Raw genomic sequence first — 23,717 nt, forward strand, 5'->3', positions numbered from 1 at the left:
GGCTGGGTGTTGGGGGGAGGTCAGGGCAGAGGGCTGGAGGGGGGGTGCAGGGCAGAAGGCTGGGTGTTGGGGGGAGGTCAGGGCAGAGGGCTGGAGGGTGTGGGGGGGTGCAGGGCAGAAGGCTGGGGTGCTCGGCTCGTGGGGATGCTCCCAGCCCCCTGCCCCGAGCGGCTCATGGCAGGGGGCTAGGAGGGATATGCCCTGTTCCACCCCCTTCCCCAAGGCCCGTCCCTACCTCTCTCTGCCTGCTCTATGGAGCAGGGAGCACGCTGCCACTCGGCTCTGCTCTGCTCCGCTCCCCCTCGCAAGGGCCGTCACCGGCAGGGAGAGGGGGGAGGAGGAGGAGGAGGGGCTGGAATGCACCACGCTGTGGGAAGAAGTGGGGGGGGGGAGCTTGGCTGCCGCAGGATCACGCTTCTGCCTCCTGCCCCCGCAGGGGAGAGCGGTGGGTGGGGGGGCTGAGTGGGGCGGGGGGCCAGGGCCGGGACCCCCCCCTCCCCACCGCTCTCCCCTACAGGGGCAGGAGGCAGAAGCTTGGTCCTGCGGCAGCCAAGCTTCCCTCTTTCTCCTTCTTCCCCCAGCGTGGCGCTTTCTGGCCCCTCCGCCCCTCCTCCTCCTCCTCTCACCGGGCAGGCAGCGTGCCACTCAGAATCGGCTCGCGTGCCGTCTTTGGCACGTGTGCCGTAGGTTGCCGACCCCTGGGCTAGATTCACCTGTCCACTCTAGTTGCTTTACTAGTAAACAGTTTCTTTGCAACCAGTGCAATTAAAAGAAAAAAATAATACAATTAATTCTTCTTCAAGTGAAGGTGCCTATGTATGTTCCGCTTGAGGTGCACATGTGCTCCACATGCCTGAGACCAGAAGATTTTTGTTGACAGTGACATTGGTCTGCACCTGTGCCCTTCTCCTCTTTATGCTCTGAACTTAGGGCATAAGATACCATGCGAGCTAGGCTTCTCCAGTTCCTTTCTATCACCCTTGGTCTGAGACACAACCTATTTAGTGGCTGCAGCATTAGCTAGCATTCTTGTTCAAAAACTGTAGTTAGTTGTACATAGTTTTAAAACCTGTTTTTAGATAGTTTCCAGTAGTTTTTAGACACGCCCAAAAAACTTCCCCTGTACACTATAATACAGCTTTAGCATTCCATCACACAGTAACTGCTACAGTGCTCCTAATGTACTGCTATAATGTACAGCCAGTAGGTGGCGCTGTGTATAACATACCTTACCTGAGCTGGCAACAGGCATAGCTGGGAATGTGTTAAAGTATCTGAAAAAGAACACATCTTTTGTATCCGTTTCCATGATGGAAGTTCTGTAGCCAGTCCAAATCTGGAATTTAATCCTGACCTGCTAGCAGCAGCCCTGCAACCTACTATCCAAGAGGAATATATGACAAACACTCTTAAAAGAAATGTGAGATACACCCCTCTCTAAAGGGCTGGTCTACACTGGGGTGGGGGATCGATCTAGGATACGCAACTTCAGCTACGAGAATAGCGTAGCTGAAGTCGATGTATCTTAGATCGATTTACCTCGGGTCCTCACGGCACGGGATCGACGGCCACGGCTCCCCCGTCGACTCCACTTCCACCTCTCGCTCTGGTGGAGTTCTGGAGTCGATGGGGAGCGCGTTCGGGGATCTAGACGAGACGCGATAAATCGATCCCCGATAGATCGATTACTACCCGCCAATCCAGCGGGTAGTGAAGACGTAAGTCTTCATCCATAAAGAAGACTTCCTCTCCAACACCCTCTAAGTCATGTGGACTCCGCACCCCATTACAAGAGTGTCAGTAGCTCACAAGGAGCACGGTACTGATTTCCCCATACCATTGGTTCACCACTGACTCATACCATTGACCAGTCAAGGCATAATAAAACCACCAGTACCACCCATCAATATAAAAGCCTCCTTTTCTGCAGCCCAGCATCTCCCCAATTCTAGACATCTGGGCTTCTCCCCTCCAATCTGCAGCTCATGCAAACAGATCAGAGACTTGGTCCCACATGCCCTGGCTACGCCGCCTTTGTTCCCACTTGCCCCCAGATTCTCTGTCTCTGGCTGCAGTCAGTTGGCAGTTACACTGTTCCTGCTCCTTTTATTTCTACTTTTATTTTTTCACTTTTTTTCAGGCACTGGTGAGCTTCTTTTCTCCACCCTGGGTCAGTCTTAAGCTTAAGTTTAATTCACCCTGAGACTCTGCTGCAGCATCTCCCTGCTGGCTCCTCTGCCCCTATCCATGCATGGTAGAGAGGCCAAGAAAGCACCAGATCAAATCCAAGCAGTGCTCTATTTGTGAGGCACCTTCCTGGGTTCAGAAGACAATAAGCTGTGCCCAGGCTGCACCCAGCTAGCTGACCCTAACTCTGTTAGTTCTTGTGGCTAGGAGTTGGACAGGCATATGGAATCCCCTACCCACCAAAGCAGCCACAATTCCAGTGTGGAAAAAATGGACCAGGAAGCACAGGGTAGAGCAGGGAAAGTCTCTGAAGATGAGGAAAACTCCAGGCAGCTGACTCAGGGAGTAAGTCCCAGAGGATCACTATAGAACAAAGAGGGGAGGCTTGTGGGACCACAGATCCTCACCCCTCTGTGTCTTAAAGTGGGTCCTGAATGCCCTTGGTAAAGAAGCAGGACTCTTAAAGGCCCCCCCCCCCTTCCCAGTTCAATCAGAAAGACTCTAGTAATGAGTCCCTTCCCCCTCACCCTCTTGGGGGAATGGGACCCAGCATGGGAGGACTCAGAGGGAGAACTTTCCAGAGGACTTCAGGCACTACGGAAGGCAAACTGCAAAAAGTATCTCCAAAGTGTCAGGGAGCTCCTACTCCTGCAAAGCACGTAAAAAGAGTAAAGAAATATAAAAAGGAAAAAAGGGGAAATAAAAGCACAGAAAATCCAGGAGGTACAAAGTCCTTGGATGCCTCTTCCTCCTCCCCCTCCTTCATTGAGGGCAAATCTACACTACAGTGCTATATCGGCCCAGCTGTACTGATGCAGCTGTACCACGGTAGCGTGTCAGGTGAAGACATGCTAAGCTGATGGGAGAGTGCTCTCTGGTCAGCATAATTACTCCTCAGCGAGAAGTGTAAGCTACATCAGCAGGAGAGCATCTCCTGCCGACATAGCACAGATATGGACAGTGTGAAACTTGCATCGCTCGAGGGGGGAGATGGGGGGGAAGGGTTTCATACCCCTGAGCGACATGAGTTAAATCAACTTAACCGGTAGTGTAGACCTGCCCTGAGGAAGGTGAGGTATCAGACTCTGACTACAAACAGGACCAGGGGAAAACACAATATAGGGTTTTTCCATCCTGAGAAGTTTGAGGCCATGGCAGAAAGGTTTTCTCCTTGATTCATGTCCAACCTGAATAGGTTCCTGAGAGAAAGCCTCAGAGTAAATTTCTCTCCTTGAAATTCTCTGCTGAAGCTATGATTTCCCCTGCACTCCTCCTTCCAGTATGTGATCTGGGATGACGGAACAGACTGATACGGGCTAGCACATTAATAAAAATGACCTCCGGTTCTATAAGATACAGGAATCAAAGCCCCCTGTTACTGAGATCCTGCAGGTAGACATGGCTGTAGCATCTCTAGCAAGGGATATGATCATTCCCTCAGAAGCAGAGTTCTACCGTAAGGAACCAACAGATAGAAAATTGGAGGCCACTTTCTAGAAAGATTTTGAGCCCTCCTTGGACACCCTCAGAGCATCTCTAACAGCTATCTGCTTTGCAAGGGATCTGTCTTCTGACTGGAGGATCTCAGAACCCTAAAGGACAGAGATCATCCTGAATTTGGCTCCATTTTAAATAAAGTTTCCCAAGCAACAGCATTTGTAGCTGATGCCTCAATGGATGCAATGAAGTTCTCAGCCGGGGTTATGACTTCCAGCTTCATAGCCAGGCACCACCTAATGGCTCTAACCCTGGAAGGTGGATACACACTCTAAGAAGATCCCATGCTCGGCCAGATTTAAAGGTTCACTCTTTTTGGAGGGAACAGCTAGACAAGGTAGTGGCTGACAATGCAGCAGAAGCCAAGCAGTCACTCCCATCATCACTAAGTGTTCTCAGGAGGGAATACAGATCTGCCTTCGGACAAAGGTGCTCCTTTCATCTCTTGTCCTCACAGAGATATCAGTGAAGGGACAACAGATTTTCCAAAGGAAAATCTTGGAGCCAACTTTCATGGAGGAAGCTCTGCATCTCCCAGTACCACTTTATGCCAAAGATTGCACAGGCCTGTGGCCAGGGCTGAAGCTAGGAGGCGGAATTTCCATTTCACAAAGGAATGGTTTGCATCAACCATGAACACATGATGAGCCAGGGATACTCCCTCAAGCTGCAGGCTCCACCTCATCTGCTCTTCATCCAGTCTCCCATCTCCAACGACCCTGTAAAGTGTGATCTGCTCCAGAACAAAATATCTCATCTTCTGGATATTAGAATGATAGCATTCCCTCAGAAGATAGAGTCCCAGAGTTCTATTTCATATTCTTCATTGTTCAGAAATGCAACAGGGCAATCACAGCCATTCTCAACTTAGAAAGTCTCAACAAGTGGAAGGGTATGGTGGGGATTTGTGGTCCCACAAGCCTCCTGGCTTTGTTCTACAGAGGTCCCCTGTGACTTCCTCCCGAATCAGCTGGCTGGAGTCCTCCTTGTCTTCAGAGCCTTTCCCTGCTCTGTGCTTCCTGGTCCATTTTTTCCATGTTGGAGTTATGGCTGCTTTGGTGGGTAGGGGATCCCACATGCCTATGTGACTCATAGCCCCGAGAACTGATTGAGTTAGGGTCAGCTGGCGGGGTGCAGCCTGGGCACAACTTAGCATCTGCTGAGTCCGGTGAGGCTGCCTTACAAATGGAGCACTGCTTGGATTTGACCTGAGCCAAGACTTCTGAGGTTTGCATGTGGCAGGAAGCATTATTAGCGCAGAACACTCCTGTTCAGCCAGTTCTCTGCCCACAGGATCTTTACAAAGATGGTGGTGGTTACAGCCAGACTCAAGTCACAGGTACCCACCTGTACCCTTTCCTAGATGACATCCTGATCAGAGCTCCATCTCAGGCCACAGTGCAAAGAGCCACAACTCAGGCTCTGAATATCCTGGAAGTGCATGGGTTCATCATCAGTCAAGAAAAGTTACTTGATTCCATCGACCAGAATAACTATGGGAGTAGACATAGAAACCTCGATAAAGGTTCTAGAAAAACCCAGGATCTTATCACCATGTTCCAGAGCTGCAGGAGGCCTACCATAGCACTGTGTCTTCAATTGCTAGGACTTCTCACATCATGTATAGGGATCACTCTATGGGCACGATCACACATTAGGAGTCTTCAAGCCTTTATTGTAAAGGTGGGGACCACTCCCCAGAACACATGAAAGATCAAGTGCAGGTTCCAGTGCCAGGGTTCAGCCCCCTAAAATGGTGGTCAGCCCCAGCCAACATTTGCAGAGGCATGCCAGTATGTCTTCCAGATGCTCTACTTCTTACGACTGATGCCAGGCCTCTGGAGCACAGAAGAAATAGCTCACAGCATAAACTTTCTAGAGCTGAGAGTGGTCAAGCTGGCTGGAAAACGGTGTCAGACATGTCTAGAGGAGAGCCGCTTCCTGGTTCAGTCTGACAACACGACCACAGTTGCATATGTGAACAACTAAGGGGGAGCAAGGAGCCCACACTACACATGGAAGCAATGGAAATAATGAGGTGGGCAGGGCAGCTTCTCCTTTCCCTCAATGGGATCTACATAAAGGGGACTTAAACCAAAAGGCAGACTGGCTCATCAGTTGCAGGATCAACAACTCTGATTGGTACCTGAATCGGGAAGCTTTCAACCTCATTTTTCAGATGTTTGGCCACCCTTCAGCCAACCTGTTTGTAAATCATATGAACACAAAGAGACCAAAATACTTCACCAGGGAGATGGACCCCAGATCCATGGGGACCAGATGCTTTATCACAAAGATGGCTGCAGATGGCCTTGCTCTCTTCCCACTCCTAGTGAAGTTGGTCCAGAAAATAAAGTGAAAGCAGGCCACAGAAATACTGATACCTCCCCATTGGCTCAGGAGACCTTGGTTTTCTGACTTGATATTACTGAAAATGGAGCCTCCATTTTAGCTTCCATCAGGACCAGGCATTCTCTCACAAGGTCCTTTTTCTCCACCCAGATCTGACCTAGCTTCAACTGGCAGCCTGGCTATTAAGAGAGAAGAACTTGTATCACTGGGCCTGTCCTCAAAAGTCATAAAGACTGCTTTCATCTGGGAGAATATTGACACAAAGCATATTTCTCTATCTGGTCCAGATTCAGTTGCTGGTGCCAAGAGCAGTGTCAATACCAGAAATCCAGAATCCAACCATTTTGGATTTTCTCCAAAAGGTATCAATAGATGTCTTCAGCCCAGCACCATAGCACGTCAAGTGTCTATTCTTCATAGCATTTGTAGGATCCACTAGCTCTCTAGCAGAAACCCCCCGGTAACCAGATTTCTTAGAGCAGTCTGGCTATCTAGGCCAGCGGACAGACCACTCTTCCCAAAAGGGGACCTACCACCCATGTTGAGAGCCTTGATAAGTCATCCCTTTGAACCTCTGACTTCAAGGCCAGCATTCTACCTGCCCTTCAAAACTTGCTTTCTGATAGCCATCACATCTAGCAGTCAAGTGTCAGAGCTAGCAGCCTTATTTATGAAAGTATGTATTCACGAGAAGTCTGGAATCATTTCTTGCTAAGATGAACTCTTCCTTCCACACTTCCCAAGATGTTGTTCTTCCCTTGTTCTGCCCAAGACCACAGCATCGGACTGAAAAAATGTGACACGCCTTAGATGTCAGGAGAGCTCTCTACCTCAAATCCATGAGAAGGTCAGGAGTCCTATTCATGTCCTTCCATGCAAAATACCAAGGACTCATGAGTTTCCACATTGTCCACTGCTAGATGGATTAGGCTATTCATTGTGGAGGTTTACAAGCCCTTCCTATTCTGGAAGGGATCAAAGTGCAGTCCACAAGAGCCCTAGCAACCTCGTGGAGGGCAGAACAAGCAAGTGCATTCACCTCAGAAATATGCAAAGCGAGCACTTGGTCAACAATTAACACTTCATTATGCACTATAGGGTGGACTTTCTGTCATCCGCAGGGGCCTCCTTTGGCAAGAAGGTGCTGCAGGCAGTGGCTAAGAAATAATATTGCCCTTTGATCAATTCTTTCAAAGTGGGGGTACCTTCTCTGTCTTTCTCCTGGTGACGTCTTCCGTAACTCTTTCTATATCTGTTCACTGCTTGCTACTTCCCATATGTCCCAAATTGTGGGAGATACTGGGCTGATAATTTCCTTTCTGGTAGCAGTGTCTTCCACAATCCTACCTACACTACATGGCTCAAGGGCCAAAGGTCAGATATTATGTGGGATCATTATCGTGGCCATTTTGTCTACTGTACATAGTTTGTTACCTCTGGAGTATTTGTTGTTAATATTGTTATATAAGTCGTTTTCATAGCTTTGGAATAACTCAGCTGGTGGCAACTAGGAGCAAAGAGAGATGGCCAGGATGTGCCAAATCTTTGATTCACCTGTGTGAGCTGCAGAGTGTGGGGGGGGGGAGTAGCCCAGATGTCTGGAATTGTGGGAGACACTGCTAGCAGAAAGGAAATTATCAGTAAGAAATGTTCTGTTCCTCCAATGAGCTTGGATACAGTGGGAGAGCTTCACCACCCGATCAAGACATGGGGTCAGCCCCAACAGAGGCTCCAAGATCTCGTGGTGCCCCTCCCTTGCTCATAGGAGGGACTACCCAACTCAGGACCAGAGGTACGCTTCTCCATGGAGACTGCCTCATTTTCCCTATGACTCTTCACACTGGCATTACTGGGGTCACACCAGGAGTCAAGACAGGCTTTCCCTTTCAGAGAAGAACCTCAAACCCCTCAGAAGCAATCTAAGGAAGAGGAATACCCTGACCAGGAAGAACTGCTCGCCCCAGTGAGGTTATCATTGTTGTCCCCAGATGGGATGGTTGCACCAGCCTCACTGCCACCATCTAATGACTACAGACCCAGGAGCTCCTCAGAAGGATTTCAGATTCATTCCAGACCACCTGGAGGAAGTATAGGATATACCTCATAAGCTACTGAATGTCCACCAGAACGTTGGTACCAGTAAGGTGGCACTGCCAATTAATGAGGCCATTTTAGAACCAGCCAAGATGATCTGGCATACTCATTTAATTCATTCATTTGCCTGTGAAGGTTGCATTGCTGGTTGCTATCACCTCAGCCAGAAGTATAGGTGAGTTGGGGGCTATACGGCTTTCCATAAGGATAAGGTTTCCTTGAGGTTACATCCTAAGTTTATGTCTAAATTAATTGCAGAATTCCATCTGAACCAGGTCATCCACATATGTGTCTTCTATCTGAAGCTCCAGGCCACCAGAGAGGACAGAAAGCTCCACACTCTGGATGTCCATTGCTCTTTAGCCTTCTATCTACAGAGGATGAAATCCTTCAGAAAATGTCCCAAACTGTTTGTCTCCTTTGCTGAATGCATGAGAGGAGAAGTTCTCTCCTCACAGAGACTGTTGAAATGGATATTGGGCTGCATCCTGCTGTGTTATGAGCTCGACCCTTCCTCCTCAAGGCGTGAAGGCTCACTTGACTAGAGCACAGGCTGCAATGGTAGCTTCATTTTGAAATGTTCCTCTCCTAGAAATTTGCAGTGCAGCACAGCAGCAATGTGGGGCTGCATTCATACATTTGAGAGACATTACACTTTGGTTTAGGCCTCTTCGGCAGAGCGGTCCTTCATTCTGTGGTACAACAGAGTTCCTTGTGTCCTCCTCCTTAATGAAAATTGCTTGAGAGTCACTTCAAATGGAAAACCATAGGGACCATCACTCAAAGAAGAAAAGAGAGTTACTTACTTTGTACAGTATCTGGACTTCTTCGAGATGTATGATTCCTGTCTGTATTTCACTACCCACCCTCCTTCCCTTCTGCTGCAGAGCCTTATCCTATGGCTATTTGTGGTAGAGGTGGTCAGCCTGCTCCACCCCTTATGCCCTTGGTTGGGAGCACAAGGAGAAGTAACATCCTGTACCTACTATTCCAATCCCGGCCCTATACTAAGCAGTGACTGCTTTAGTAATGCAGACATTGCTTTTGGGGGTTCAGTGTCAATGTCTGCATATTAATGCATTTTAACTTATGCATACATGCACAAGCTTGACCTACAATACATTTTTGAGAAGTCCTGTGTCTTGGCTCTATACCAGTAGCATACTACATTTATGTAAGTTATGAAAGTCATAGTTTTACGGAATATGAACAAAATTTTGTGAATAAAACATTGTGTTGCATTAATGTCTAAGTGAAAACTGAGTGTTAAAAACAAAATATTTTTCAGTTGCTAAGAAGTTTGCAAGTGTCTATGGGTTAATGCGCTTATCTGTGGGAGACGCTATAAGACTAGTGTTAAATAATCAGCCAGAGAGCGAGTTGGCACTTATGTTAAAGTGGCATCTTCATAAAGGACTGACTGCACCTGATGAACTGGCCATCCAGGCTCTAGAAGTGGCTCTGATGGATCATGTGTGCAGCACTGCTGGGTAAGAGGTTTGTCTGTTTGTTTTTGTAAGATAACATTCTTTTCATAAGGATTGATTTGCATAACCATAATGAAACAAGTGGTTTCACTAAAACGTGTCAATGGAACCAAACATTTGTCTGTTAAGAAGTTACCCTTTGGTCCTGTCCACAGCATGATTTTCTACAATTCTCAAGTAAGAATATTTCACTTTCCTCCTTTACCTTTAATATTTCACATTTTCTGAAAGATATTTTTTCAACCAAAATGACAGTATTTCATTGTACACTGAAAATTCCTGTTTCTTTCTCAATTTTGATGTCTCCCCCAGTCTGAGACATGAGGACTGCACCTCTTACTACAAATACCAGTGGCAACTAAGGCCTGGTCTACACTGGGGGGGGGTGTCGATTTAAGAAACGCAACTTCAGCTACCATAGCTGAAGTCGACATATCTTATTCCGACTTACCTCCCGTCCTCATGGTGTGGGATCGACGGCCGCGGCTCCCCCGTCGACTCCGCTACCGCTGCTCGCTCCGGTGGAGTTCCGGAGTCAACGGGGAGCGAGTTCGGGGATTGATATATCGCGTCTTAACGAGATGTGATATATCGATCCCCAATAAATCGATCGCTACCCACCGATACGGCGGGTAGTCTGGACGTACCCTCAGACTTATCCATAGAGCTCTGGGACTCCGCTGTACCTGTTCTGCCCTTGCACAAGTTTTTTTCTCTCTGGTACTGCAGACTGACAGTTCAGTGCTCCCATTTTGTTTTTTTAGGAACAGCCAGCAAATAAAATCTGTCTTCTGTCCCCTAACCTCTATGGAATCCAAATTTCTAGTAGGCTGTCCCCAGAATGGAACTGCCTGCCAAGCTGACCAAAGTTAAGAATCATCCTACTTCTTTATCTCTCCCGCAAGCTTCAGCTCCTCTCCCAAAGAAGGGTAATTCTCACAGGACAGGACAACACCTAATTGATCGCTGACATGCAGTGTTGAGCTTTGTGATCAGGATTGCATAAGTTTCCCTTGATGTGAAGGTGTTGAAATGTTTAGGTGTATTTTGCCCCCCCAATGCCAAATATAGATTAGGCAGACCTTGAGTTAAGGTAGCAGTTGTTGATTTAGATGTTATCTCTTTGGAACCTAATCCTGCTCCAGTCAAATTGCTAATTATGTAGAGGACCAGTGGGGATTGTGGATCGCTATAAATAAGTAGATAAGATCTCATCATTTAAAACTCAACTTTAAATGACTCTGAACTGTCAAGTTGTGCACGGCACCAGGCTATGTAACCATGTGTTCCTACACTTTTATGCTTGGCCTACCTCCTCCACTCCCTCCAATTTTGGTTACATCCACTTCTTATATTTTGTATTACATTTTATTGTAAACTCTGGGATGGAGGGTGTGTCTTCCTATAGGTTTGTACAACCCCTCACTCAATGGGACTTGGATCTTGATTGGGGTCTCTGGACAGTACTGTAATACTGCTGCTAATTGTTATTAATAATAGCAAATCTCTTGTGCACTTACTTGAGGGGGCAGGACCACACCCTTGGTATCTTTTTTTGCTGTAATTAAAAATACGTTCTTGCTATTTACTGTTTAGTCTTAATGGTAAATTAGGAACTGACAGGTTTTTTTAAACCTGTATTCATGTTTCTGTTTTCACACAGAGTTGTTATTGATGGGTATCCTGTAACAAGAAAACAAGTAAGCATCTTGGAAGCAATGAGAATAATTCCAGTGAAAATCTTTGAGTTACAAGTGGATGCAAAGGAGCTTTTTAGAAGAGCACTGATAGACAAGGAAAGCACTGACAGGTAGCAATGCTAACAAAGAGTGATGATTTTAGCCATGTAAATCTTATCATCTCTCTCAAGTATCGATTTAAGTACTCATATGTCCCTCATCAAAATAATATCTGAGTACTGCTGAAAGTGACTACCAAAAACTGTATTTGCTAGCCTTGCTACTGGATTTTATTATTCACCCACAAAAGAGTTATTAGTGTCAGTGAAACTGATACTTAACTGACTCTAACATTATCTGTCTCTTTTCCTTGAGTAAGAGTTCTAATTGTAGGCCTTTTTAAAGGTCAGGAGTAATGTTTCATTTCTCCAAAGTACAGTGCACAAATTATTTATCTAAACCAGTGTTTCTCAACTTATTACACATTGTAGGCCCACAATGCGTAACCTGGGCCACAGGGGCCAGGTGGCAGGGCAGTGGCAGCCTGGACTCCACCCCCCCCGCCCTGTGGGCCAGCGACCCTGGGAGCCGGGTGGTTACCCTGATCCCGGAACTCACATAAGGTTGCCAACTTTCTAATCGCACAAACCCAAACACCCTTGCCCCACCCCCTGCCCCGCCCCTTCCCTAAGGCTCCTAGGCCAATGGGAACTGCAGAGTCAGTGCTCAGGGAGGACAGAGACCCCCTGCCCCCTCCCAGGGGCCGCGAAACATGCTGGCCACTTCTGGGAGCGGTGTGGGGCCACGGCAGGCAGGGAGCCTCCACTTGATTCCTCAGAATTGTGTAATGATAAGAACGAAAGACAATTTTTTCTGTATTAATGACAATACGATTCTTGATAACAGAGCTGTATTTCCTCAACAGTGCTCTATAGTTTCAATAAGCATAATTAAAAAAATATTGATAGTGAACTCTAATGTATAAATTTTGACATTCAATCAGATAATCATCATCAGGGAAAATATATATTTTGTATGTTTTTGATTCTTCTTATGTCAACGCTGTTTCTTAAATCATTGCTATTTTTTATTTTCTTCAGTCCACCTTATCCTATACATGACAGCTCACAGATTCTAGCTATTCAGAACTCCTGCTATAAAAAGCAAATTGATGCTATTAGGACTTACTATGAGAAGGAACATCAGAACTGGTGTGTGGTTGATGCATTCCGCAGCAAGTGGTGGGTCTGGAACAAAATATTTGAGGAAGTTCAGGTGATCATTAAACAGATCCAGACATATTTGGAAAGAATAAGAGAAGGTAAAAGAAGAATTGCTGTTTAAAAATAGTGCTTGCTGCTTTGTAATTGTAATTTAAGGAACCCATTGTGTCACATTTAGATTCAATTTTAATTTGCTTCAAATTATCCAAAGCAATAAAGCCCAGGCAAAAACATTTTAAGCTGGATTTAAGTTTCAGAGCACATTTTAGTTACTTAGTAGTAATAAAAGTCTTACAAGAAAATAGTACTTATAAAAAAATCGAATATCTTGACTACACTGGGAAAATGCATCATGTCAGAAACTAATGTTATCTAATGTGATGCAAAACACAACTTGCATAGATAGAGGCTGAACATGTTAGTTGGTCATGGTTAATGCTATCGGTTTTAAACATGAGTCTCTTGTCTACACCATTTTACATTACGTTAACAAAGAACTTGTCTACATGGTGAAGTAATGCACTCTACAGGGGTGTATTTCTAAAGCCTACTAATGAGTTATGCATTAATTGGTCCATGTAGATCCTGCTGGTGCACACTAAAAGTTCCCTAGTGCGCTTTAACACGCATAACACTATGTTAAAGCGCTCTAGGGGACGAGGTAAGCAGTCATGGAGTAAGAGGAAATGGCCTCCCATGGATCAGTAACTGGTTAAGAGATTGGAAACAAAGGGTAGGAATAAATGGCCAGTTTTCACAATGGAAAGAGCTAAATAGCGGGGTCCCCCAAAGATCTGTATTGGGACTTGTGCTATCCAACATAATCGTAAATGATCTGGAAAAGGAGGTAAACAGTGAGGTGGCAACATTTACAGATGATACTAAATTACTCAAGATAGTTAAGTCCAAAGCTGATTGTGAAGAGTTACAAAAGGGATCTTACAAAACTAGGTGACTGGGCAACAAAATGACTGATGAAATTCAATGTTGATAAGTGCAAAATAATGCACATTGGAAAAAAACATCCCAACTATACATATAAAATGATGGGGTCTAAATTAGCTGTTACCACTCAAAAAAGAGATCTTGGAGTCATCATGGATAATTCTCTGAAAATATCTGCTGACTGCAGCAGCAGTCAAAAAAAGCTAACAGAATATTAGGAACCATTAGGAAAGGGGATCGATAATAAAACAGAAAATATCATAATGCCACTATTTAAATCCATGCAATTCTAGTCATCCCATCTAAAAAAAAGATTTACTAGAGTTGGAACAGGTAAAGAGAAGGGCAACAAAAATGATTAGTTTGGAGTATGGAACAGTTTCCATACGAGGAGAGAATAAAAAGCCTGGGACTGTTCAGTTTCAAAAAGAAGAGACTAAAGGGGGATATGATAGAGATCTATAAAATCATGAATAGTATGGAGAAAATGAATAGGGAAGTGTTATTTATCCCTTCACATAAACAAGAAATAGGGGTAATGAAATTAATAAGCGGCAGGTTTAAAACAAACAGAAGGATGTACTTCTTCTCACATCGCACAGTCAACCTGTGGAACTCTCAGTGGATGTTGTGAAGTATAACTGGGTTCAGAAAAGAATTAGGCAAGTTCGTGATCCATCAATGGCTATTAGCCAAGATGGTCAAGGACGCAAACCCATGTTCCAGGTGTCCCTCCTTAAACCAATGCAATTTAATGTGTGGATGTTCTAAAATCAATATAAACCTGAATTATATCTGTTTAGTTTGCACCTTTAAATTTACTAATGCAAGCTAAACTGCTATTACTGGTTTTAAACTGCTATAAGTGTGTCCACAAAAAGAGTGTGCATCAATTTAAGTAAATAAGTTCTTAAACCACTTTAAGTTAAACTGGTGCATCTTCTCTGTGTAGACAAGCCCTATGATGCATTTTTCCAGTGTAGACAAGGTCTAAGGACTTGTCCCCACCTTGCCACAAACTAAAAGTTTGTGTAGACAAGCCTTAAGAGACCCCCTGTCTCGCCTTGTGACAGATTATCACAGCTGAGGTCAGCAGAGTTGGTTGAGGTGGAGCCCAGTTGATATGAAAGGGAGTTGCAATTAAGATGTTCTCCAGTAGGACTCCTTAGCACCTTTTGGAATTTGCTTCCTCACCCGTCACTCCCTGGTACAAAGTAGCCTGAGTTTGCTGACCTTCAGTTTCCTTCCCAAATCCTCAAAAATTTCCTCTTTAGGTTGTTAGGTAGTGCAGTAGAATCTGTTTGGGGGTTGAAGTTTTGTTTATACTTTTGTGATTGCCAGAGTATTGTATAGTGGGAGGCACTGGAAGAGACCTTTTACTCTACTTATATATTTGAAATACTTATTAAGGATGCTCAGCCTACGACTGATGCTTTGTTTTATAAACTGGTATAAATAAAAATACATTTATAAACACAGAAAATTCAGAATTAAGGTTAATCTTACAAGGTTTGTTTTTTGCAGTGTTGTTGTAGCCGTGTTGGTCCCAGGATATTAGAGAGACAAAGTGAATGAGGCAATATCTTTCATTGGACCAACTTGTATTTGTGAAAGAGAGCTACACAGCTTTCAAGCTACACAGACGTCCTGAAGAAGAGCTGTGTAGCTTGAAAATTTGTCCTTCACCTACAGAAGCTGATCCAATAAAAGATAGTACCTCACCTACCATGTCTCTAAGGTTTTGGTTTTTTACCGAGTGTACACTCAACCTTAACAAAATTTTTGTTTGTCTGGGAATTAGTGAGGTTGGAAAGCAAGGAACTAGGAGTCATAGGAAGGCAGGAAAGAGAAGCTTTACTTGGTCCTTGGCTCCTTAGCAGTCCTCTGTGAGTTAGATACCTCAGATTCCTCAGGATCCATAGGTTGATTCCTCTTCTCCTACCAGCTAATAAGGATTCTGTTGCTATCTGCCACTCTGTGAAGGCATTACAGATTCTGCTACTGTGAAGTACAGAAGCATCTTGCATTTTGCCAGAGGATGGAATTTGATAACAAAGTGTCTCTGCAAGTCCTGCCTCCACTCCCTGGCTTCTTCATGGAAGAAGCCTGAGTGGATGGGCGGGGTGAATGGGAGTGCTTACTATTTGGGAGTGTAGTGAGTACATTGATTCTATTGTAGTTTTTAAAGACTGCATGAATACAAAGCATCCATATACAATCTTCACACTTTTATTAAGTTTAAATACATGAATAAATAAATCCATGGACTCTGAGGGGACAATCCCATTTAGAGAAATCTGCTGGCAATAGGGAGGATAAGAGCTGGTGCCTGAGATCCAGGAATACAGAAGCAGAGGCAGATATTTTCTCTTCTTCCAAATGTAACTGAGGTGAGGGGTGTAAGTGGTGAACTAACATAATATGCATTGATTTGCTATTAGTATGAGTACATAACAAATGTTACTTGAATTGGTTTGTTGTTCTGTGGGGACCAAATAGCTATTCTTTGGGGATCAAATACAGTCCTGGCATAAACTGACACATTTTAATTGTTGAGTTATCTTACACCAGGGTTGAGTTTGGCCACAGCTATCCTTGAGGATGGTGGAATGTAAGTTAGAATGCTTGTGGAGGAAAGACATGCTGCCTTATTTTACACCCTCCTTTTGCTTCTCCTGTTACAGCCCTCATATTGACAGCCAAACTTCAATCTTCTAAACTTCAGTCATAACCCAAATAATATTTAATTCCTCTTTAATCTATAATTTGAACATCAGGCTTTTAAAATATAAATTGGATTTTCTTAGATATTTTATTCCAAAAGATCTTGAATAACTCTGTTAGCTAGACCCTCAAGTTTGTTAGACTGGGGTGAATAAATGAGAGTTTTTATCACATTCTAATTTAAACTCATTCTCATTCATGTCAAGAAATCAAATAACAATTGAAATGTTCCTTTGCATCAGAGGAATGAAACAGTACACCTGTAATGCTAAACTACCTCAAAGAAAGCTGACTAATAAATTAATCATAAGTAGGAACCTGCAACATTAGCTATTGTATTTCTTAAGTAATTGCTAAAGAAAAGATTACCAACATAAATTAATAAAATATTTTGCAACCTCTAGTTACTTTAATAATCAAATTATTTATAAAGATTGCCAGTTTGTGATTCTCATCATTGAGTATAAGCGTTCCAGTTCCACAAAGTATATAATCCTCAAAAACTGCAACATTTTGTACTGCATGTGAAAAATGTTTAAATGTTACAAAATAACATTTTATTCTATTATCAACAGGAAAAGCAGCCAGTATTGCTGATTTATGTATCACACCCCAAGAGCTGCAGTCTCGGCTGGGAGAGTTTGGACAATATTGTCCTGTCAGCCTCGCAAAAAAGGGTGAACTGGTTGACTGCTCTGTAACCTCATCATTGCAGTCTGCAGCAGAGTTTCGAGGACACTATTACAAAATGGCTTCACAGGCGGAATTGAATGTGCGTATCCAAGGGGCTCAATGGCCTCAGCAAGGATGGGATAGGATGAAGGGTAGCTTAACTAGGAGCAGGTACTGCACCTGTGAAAAGTAGGGAAGTAGCAGCAAGAAAGAGCAGCAGAGCCAGAATGCAATAAGCCACATCTCGTGTAGCTTGTATGATGTTTATATAATGCTATGTTTCTTTCATAATACAAATGTTTATTTTCTCTTACTACAGGAATTCTTGAATGCACCAGAGTTGTATGTGCCACCATTAGCACCTCATCCTCTTCCCTCACCAGATATGCTACCAAAGAAACTGACAATGGCAGAAGTGAAGGCCTTATTCCCTAAAAAGGCTGAAATGCAAGGATACTGTCCAGTCACTTACCTAGATGGAAAACAAAGGTAAATCCTTACATTTCCCAGAATATTTATTTAAAAAAAAAAAGGACCCTGACAAAGTACTGCTTTTCTCTTTTCAACAGAAACAACAATTACAATTCTTTACATTGTGCCCTTGCAAAACTTTTGTAAAATAAACTTTTGAAACCCACTTGGCTTCGGGCTTCATTATGAACCTGAAACGTTGAAGAGATTACATAAAACATGAAGCGGGCTAAACCAGCATAGATTTGTGTTCCCCAAAAAAACAGAGTTCCTACTCCTGTTTTTCGCTACTGTCTAGTGGGGTCCAGTAGCCTTCCATCCTTCATTCCTTCTGATATTTTCACAGGGCAGCCTGTGAGACTGCTCCAGTCTTTTTCTTCTATGATGGGTGAATGGGCAGCCAGTAGGCCATCTCTCCTCTCCTCAAGATCTATAAGTGTCTTTTAGGGACTGGTGACATGACTGGTCCTTTTGCTTTCTGCAGTAGTGGTAGTTAAAAAGTCTGCTGCTTTAGCTGCTGTTGATGCCACATTAGCCCTCATTCTGAGGCTGAAAGATATCCTACTAATTTGAAATTCTGTTAACATGGGTGTGCTCTGAAGTATTTCTAATGAGCAGAATGAGGCCAGCCAGTAGTGCATCCTCAAGAGGATCAGCTTCTACACACCTCCAGCAGACAAAGCAGGTGGAGAGCAAACAGGTTTGTTATCCCTGCAAAGATCTTTCCTGGAGCTAAGGACCAGACCTACTAACAGGCCCCCTGAAACAAGTAGGGAAGAGAGTTGACCAGATGGCTACCTCTTGAAGACTTTGGGGGATAGATTGGGGGAGATTCTTATACTGTAAGCTCTTTGAGGCTGGGACTGTTTCTTCTTTTGTATCTTGTACAGTGCGAAGCATATTATTGTCACTTAATACATAATAGATAAGGCTAAGATTATGTCATGGAGGTCATGGAATCCGTGACTTCCAGCGTCCTCTGACATTTTCCGCTTCAACCCCGGGCTGGCAGGGCTGTAGCTGTCAGCCAACAGCAGGGTCCCGGAGCTCTCAGCTGCCACAGGCAGCGGGGCCCACTGCAGCTCCCAGCCACTGTGGGGGCAGGGCTGCAGCTCCCAGCCTCTGCAGGCGGTGGGGGGACCCCGGGGCTCTCAGCCACTGTGGGCAGTGGGGGGAGGACCCTGGAACTCCTAGATACCATGGGGGGCAGGACTCCTCCCCCCCCCAGCCACCACATGGGGCCCCCACAGATCCCAGCTGCTGCGGGCGGCAGTGGGAACCTCGGCACTCTCAGCCTCCCTAGTGGCAGGGGGACCATGGATCTCTGAGCCACCAAGGGTGCCTGGGGAACCCAAGAGCAGCAGCAATGGTGGGTGCTGGACCCCCTCCTCCCCATTTTGTCACAGTTATTTCTAGTAAAAGTCAGGGACAGGTCTTCCGTGAATTTTTGGTTATTGCCAGTGACCTATCCCTGACTTTTACTAAAAATAACCATGACAGAATCTTACCCTTAATAATAGATCACATAGGACTCCCTCCCCTACCTTCTCTAAAGATGGCTAAAAATAAGGGTGAGCTTGAGCCTTTTGGAGGGGAGTAGGTCCTGTGAGGAGAGGATCTCTGTAGCCTTATTTTTGATTGTGACAAAACTTGCATGGTTTGAATGGTTTCAACCAAGATTTACTTTGGGTTTTCAAGTTGTTAATTATTCAAAATGGCACCCAAATCTCAGACATTCTAAGAAGATACAAATTGAGCCACCAGTATCACACAGTAAGGCCACAAAGCTCTCCTAAAAAGGTAGCTGGGCATTCACTCATTGTGGGGAAATCCCTGGTTGGGACAGAGCTAGCATAGCCAGCTCTAGACCACCCCTTCTCAGCTTCAAAAATACTCATCCAGAGAAACAGTTCCTGTAGGAGGCTGTTTACAGGCAAGTCTAGAGTAGGGCCCATGTTCCTTATTGAGGCAATGTACCCAATTCAAATTGTGAGCTATGAGCAGTCTGTCAGTCAGTTGTTTTTGTAATTAGTAGAGCTATTAGATCAGAACAGTCCTAATTTTTAATGTATTTAAATAGCACAAGTGATGCTTCATATTCCTTGTAGATATATACTTGTTTCTTATTCTGTCTTTTGAGATACGAAGCCTTGGTACCTGGCACCATTGAGTATGCTGTGGAATATCAAGATAAGCTATATATTTTTGAAAGTGAAGAAAAACTCCAGAAGTTTATGAGGTGAATTTATTAACTTTTATTTTAACTTTTAATCATTTCATATTTTCTGTCTTGAAAGCACTTAACTTCTGTGTCTTAGGTTACCAGAAAAGTACTGGAATCAGAAGCTTCCACATAAACTCCCTCCGATAAAGGAACCAGTTCTACTTACTGCTCTTCCCCTGACTGGATATCTTGAACAGGCTAGTTTTTGCTTCTTTAATTTAAATTAAATTTAAGCTACAATATAGGATCATACTGTTTCTTCTGATTTTTGCTTTTTATTTTAAAATGTATTATTAATCTTGATTTTATTAATAGAAATTCAATAAAGATCATGGTAATATATGTACTTACAGTTAAGGGAGGATACTACTGGTAGTTTAAAAAATGGCAGCTGTTTGAAGCTATTCGGAGATTTGTAATCTTAAAGCAGTCCTGGGGAAGATTAATTAATGGGCAGAATCCAGGTGAGGTGATCAAAGATACATGATAAACTGCAGAACAATGTAATAAAATTTATCCCAAGATTCCTCCATTTATCTTATGGCTCTCTAATTTATCACAGAGTTATACTACTACATACATAGTGTTTTTGTGTAAAATACATATGGAGCTAATATCCATGCCCATTCAATTTGTCAGAGGCCTATGACCATATCATCTGCCCCCTAATCCATCTTTGCATCCACTAATCCATTGTAGGTGGGATGTGCAGGTGGTATAAAGCTGACCTTTGTACTGCTCTAATATTGGTGCTGCTTTGTGCATAGAGAGCGGCTGTAACTTAAGCCAGCCTTTAATGGTGATGGAGGACCAAGGATACAGAAGACATGCATGGTACAGGGCATTCCTGTTTGTTGTTTTCGTTTTTATTGCAGTTGCACTTAGGGGTCTTAATCATAGCATAGTGCTGTTTTGTACAAACACATAACAAAAACATAGATCCTGCTCCCAGAAGCTTGCCTTCTTTTCCATGCTGTGTTGGCAACAAGGAGAGTATGTGACATAAGAATCTCTATTTTGGCTCTGTGGCATTGGAGGATCACTCTTATTCTGGGGTGATCCTCTGAAAGTTAAACTCGGTTCATGAGCTGAGTATGATGATAGTACAGTACAGCATGGAGTAGCTACACTGCACTGGCAGGTCTGGCCATGCATGTTCGTATACATATGTTTGCGCACACTCTCACATAAAACTTACATGGCGTTGCTAACAGTATGGCAACTTGCCATGGGAAAGTGTTATTAAAATAAATACTAAACAGGCATTTTATTTTCTATAACATATGGATGGAAAAGATAACTATTTACTCCTGTTGAAGTCAGTAACAAAACTCCCATTTATTTAGATGCTCAGACACCATGGTATATCAAAACTTATACAGATAGACTTATGTGACAGCAGGATCAGGCCTTTAATGTATTTTTGGTATACTGTGTTCAAGTCCTTGCTACATGGCCTTCTTAAAACAATTTCTATTTCTTCAGGGGATAGCAACTGCTCTAATAAAAGCTATGAATGAAGTGGGCTGTTTAAAGCCAAAGTTTCCGTTCTTAAGTGTAAAAAAAACTGCTCTGCTGTTTGTGGCCTATCATTTAAAAGGTATGGTAAAATGTGCTATAGTAATAGCATTAATTGAATAAATGGAATGAATTCTTTTATATAATATTTTTAGATAAAAATTCAATCACTGACTCATCTGATTTCCCCATTCTTCTGAAGTCTGATTCTTTCAAAAATAAATACTATATATAGCATAGTACATATAAACACGTTTTTGGCAAATATATAGGGCACCAAGGTGAAAGAGGTATTAATAGGCCCCCCCAAAAATATTGTGAGACTCTAATGTTACTTTATCACCGTACTAGGGAAATTCCCCCCCCCCCCCAATTAACTAGTTTTAAAACACAACAAAAAAAATTGCTTTTAAAGCTAGCTGGAGCTATAGTGTAAGTCAGTCTTGGGCAACCTGAACCATTTTTAAAACTGGTTGGAGTCACTGTAATGGATTCAGGTACTGATCCACTAAATTAGATCTAGTTATGATACAAGAAACTGCATCAGTAACTTTCTAGGGAAGGACACAGGTCAAATGTACATGATGATATAATTAGATCTTTTAGCAGCCTTTACCATAGTCAAGTGTTGTTGACCTGCTAGCTTGTTTGTGAGGTCACTGGGGAAAATTTCAAAATGTATGGGTAAGGCTGTGAGTCTGTCACGGAGGTCACAGATTCCGTGACTTTCCAGGACCTCCCATGACTTCCACAGCTGCAGCGGCCAGTGTGGCTGACCCCAGGGTCACCCAAGCAGCTGTCCCCAGGGCCAGCTGCACCAGCTGCTCCTCGGGTGGCCTCAGGCAGCTGGCTCCAGGGCTGCCTGAGCAGCAGCAGTCTCGGGGGTGGCCCTGGAGCATTGGTCCCAGGGGCCACCCCAGAGGTTGTCGGAGCAGCGGTCCCCGGGGGCCTCAGAGCAGTGGGTGGTATGGGGCAGTCAACCCCAGGGTCCCCTGCTGCCCTGAACAGCAGCACTCCAGGGCCCTAGGAGCCGCTAAGATTTAGTCAGGGGTACTTATAGTAATAGTCATGGACAGGTCACGGGTCATGAATTTTTGTTTATTGCCAATGACTTTTACTAAAAATACCCATGACTAAATCTTACCCTTACTTATGGGCTGTTATACTACCTGTATGCTGATGATTTTCAGTTCTGCATCTCATTCTTATTGAACCTACGTTATTTAGGATCTCCTTACTTTTCCAGTAGATAGATAAATACAATCCTTAATGAAAGTTAGCTGACTTAAACTCAGTTCATAGAAGATTGAAGTGATACTTGTTGATAGAATAAAACATCTTTTGGAATTGACAGGTGTAAGGACTGGTTTCGCCACTTAGGGAGTATGCCCAAATGTTGTCTCAGTTGTTCATGTCAGCTTATTATTTGACTCTTCACTGCTCCTGGATACATAGGTGACTAGGGTGGCCTAAAGAACTTTTCATCTGTAGCCAGCCCAGAGAGGGCAAGCTCTCCTCTCCAGTGTATTCAGGAGTCTAACATCTCCCTGGTTTGTGACTGAGCTTTCTATGCAGATATAGGAGGCAGTTCAGTGTTGTTGCTAGGGGACTCTGGGCAAGACCACATCCTTTACTTCCACTCACCAGAAGTCTTGCCTGTGATAGAGTAATATGTTCAGTGGTTCAGCTCTCCCCTGCCTTTTGTTATTTTTAACCTCTTGCTTTACATGGGTTTTTTTGGTTTTTTTAGGTAATGGCAAGTTTATCTTCTCTATCAGGTTCTTCACGTACTTTGTGTCTCTGTGGAGCTTTCAGAGCACTGAGGTCTTCTCTAATAGATTAATTAATAGTTTACTAGTCCCAGTCAGGGAGCCAATCTTGTAAAACTTTCTTGGCCACCTGGATAAAATTCTTCTTGTGCATGGATAACTAGCTTAACCCTAGAAATCCTAGAATCCTAGACATCTATGGTTATCTCCAAAACTGGATAGAATTGCATCTCAAATCTGGGTAAATCTGGTGGTTTGTTTTTTTTTAAGATGTAGTGGTGGTTCCAATGAGAAGTCAAGGACATGTCTTGACCCTCAGGAGTGTGCAGTGAGCTGGAACAACAGAATCCCTGATCAACCACCCATGAGCCTCAAGTGCCACTAGACGCCTTATCACCAGTTCGGAGAGCCCTGTGACTATCATCCCAGAGTGGGACCTGCATTTGGTCTTATAGACTCTTGCTTCATCATTCATCACATGTGCATTCCACTCTTGATGTCTGTGCACCCAGCACATGGGCATTGGAAACTTTTTCCCTCTGTGGTACCCATTTGGTGTCTTGAGCTCCCACTCCTGACACATGCCACTTTGTGAAGGTATGAAGGGCAGAGCCATCCTTAGTCCCCCTCAGTTCCTTCTTACTGCCCACAATTTATGTTGGAACTCTTTTCTATGCTGGAACAATTCTTCTCTCAGCCTTTGTGTAACATAGTGTACATATATTGTTAGTCTAGTTCTTAGTGTTAAAAAAGCAATTTTTTTTGGATTTGTTATTTCCCCATTTGGGGTCTTTCTATTCATGGTACCAAGGTGTGCCCTGGTCACCGGGTGCTTTTTACTCCAGGCCTATGCCAGTTAGCAACCTGTACAATAC

At 43.9% G+C, this 23,717-nt stretch overlaps 1 protein-coding gene across 1 annotated transcript in view; it reads left to right on the forward strand.

Moving 5' to 3' along the window:
• The window catches only part of AK9 (adenylate kinase 9), a 177,920-nt gene that overhangs the window by 145,969 nt on the left and 8,234 nt on the right, over positions 1-23,717 (forward strand). The window contains exons 30-38 of the mRNA XM_026656149.1: positions 8,266-8,305; positions 9,419-9,620; positions 11,281-11,427; positions 12,397-12,617; positions 16,764-16,960; positions 17,180-17,349; positions 19,472-19,570; positions 19,650-19,752; positions 21,041-21,155. Coding sequence (XP_026511934.1) covers positions 8,266-8,305; positions 9,419-9,620; positions 11,281-11,427; positions 12,397-12,617; positions 16,764-16,960; positions 17,180-17,349; positions 19,472-19,570; positions 19,650-19,752; positions 21,041-21,155 — 1,294 coding nt within the window. The remainder of the gene's footprint in view (positions 1-8,265; positions 8,306-9,418; positions 9,621-11,280; positions 11,428-12,396; positions 12,618-16,763; positions 16,961-17,179; positions 17,350-19,471; positions 19,571-19,649; positions 19,753-21,040; positions 21,156-23,717) is intronic.

Source organism: Terrapene carolina, unplaced genomic scaffold (assembly GCF_002925995.2).
Source record: "Terrapene carolina triunguis isolate 2854851 unplaced genomic scaffold, T_m_triunguis-2.0 Scaffold42, whole genome shotgun sequence".
Classification (NCBI taxonomy): domain Eukaryota; kingdom Metazoa; phylum Chordata; order Testudines; family Emydidae; genus Terrapene; species Terrapene triunguis.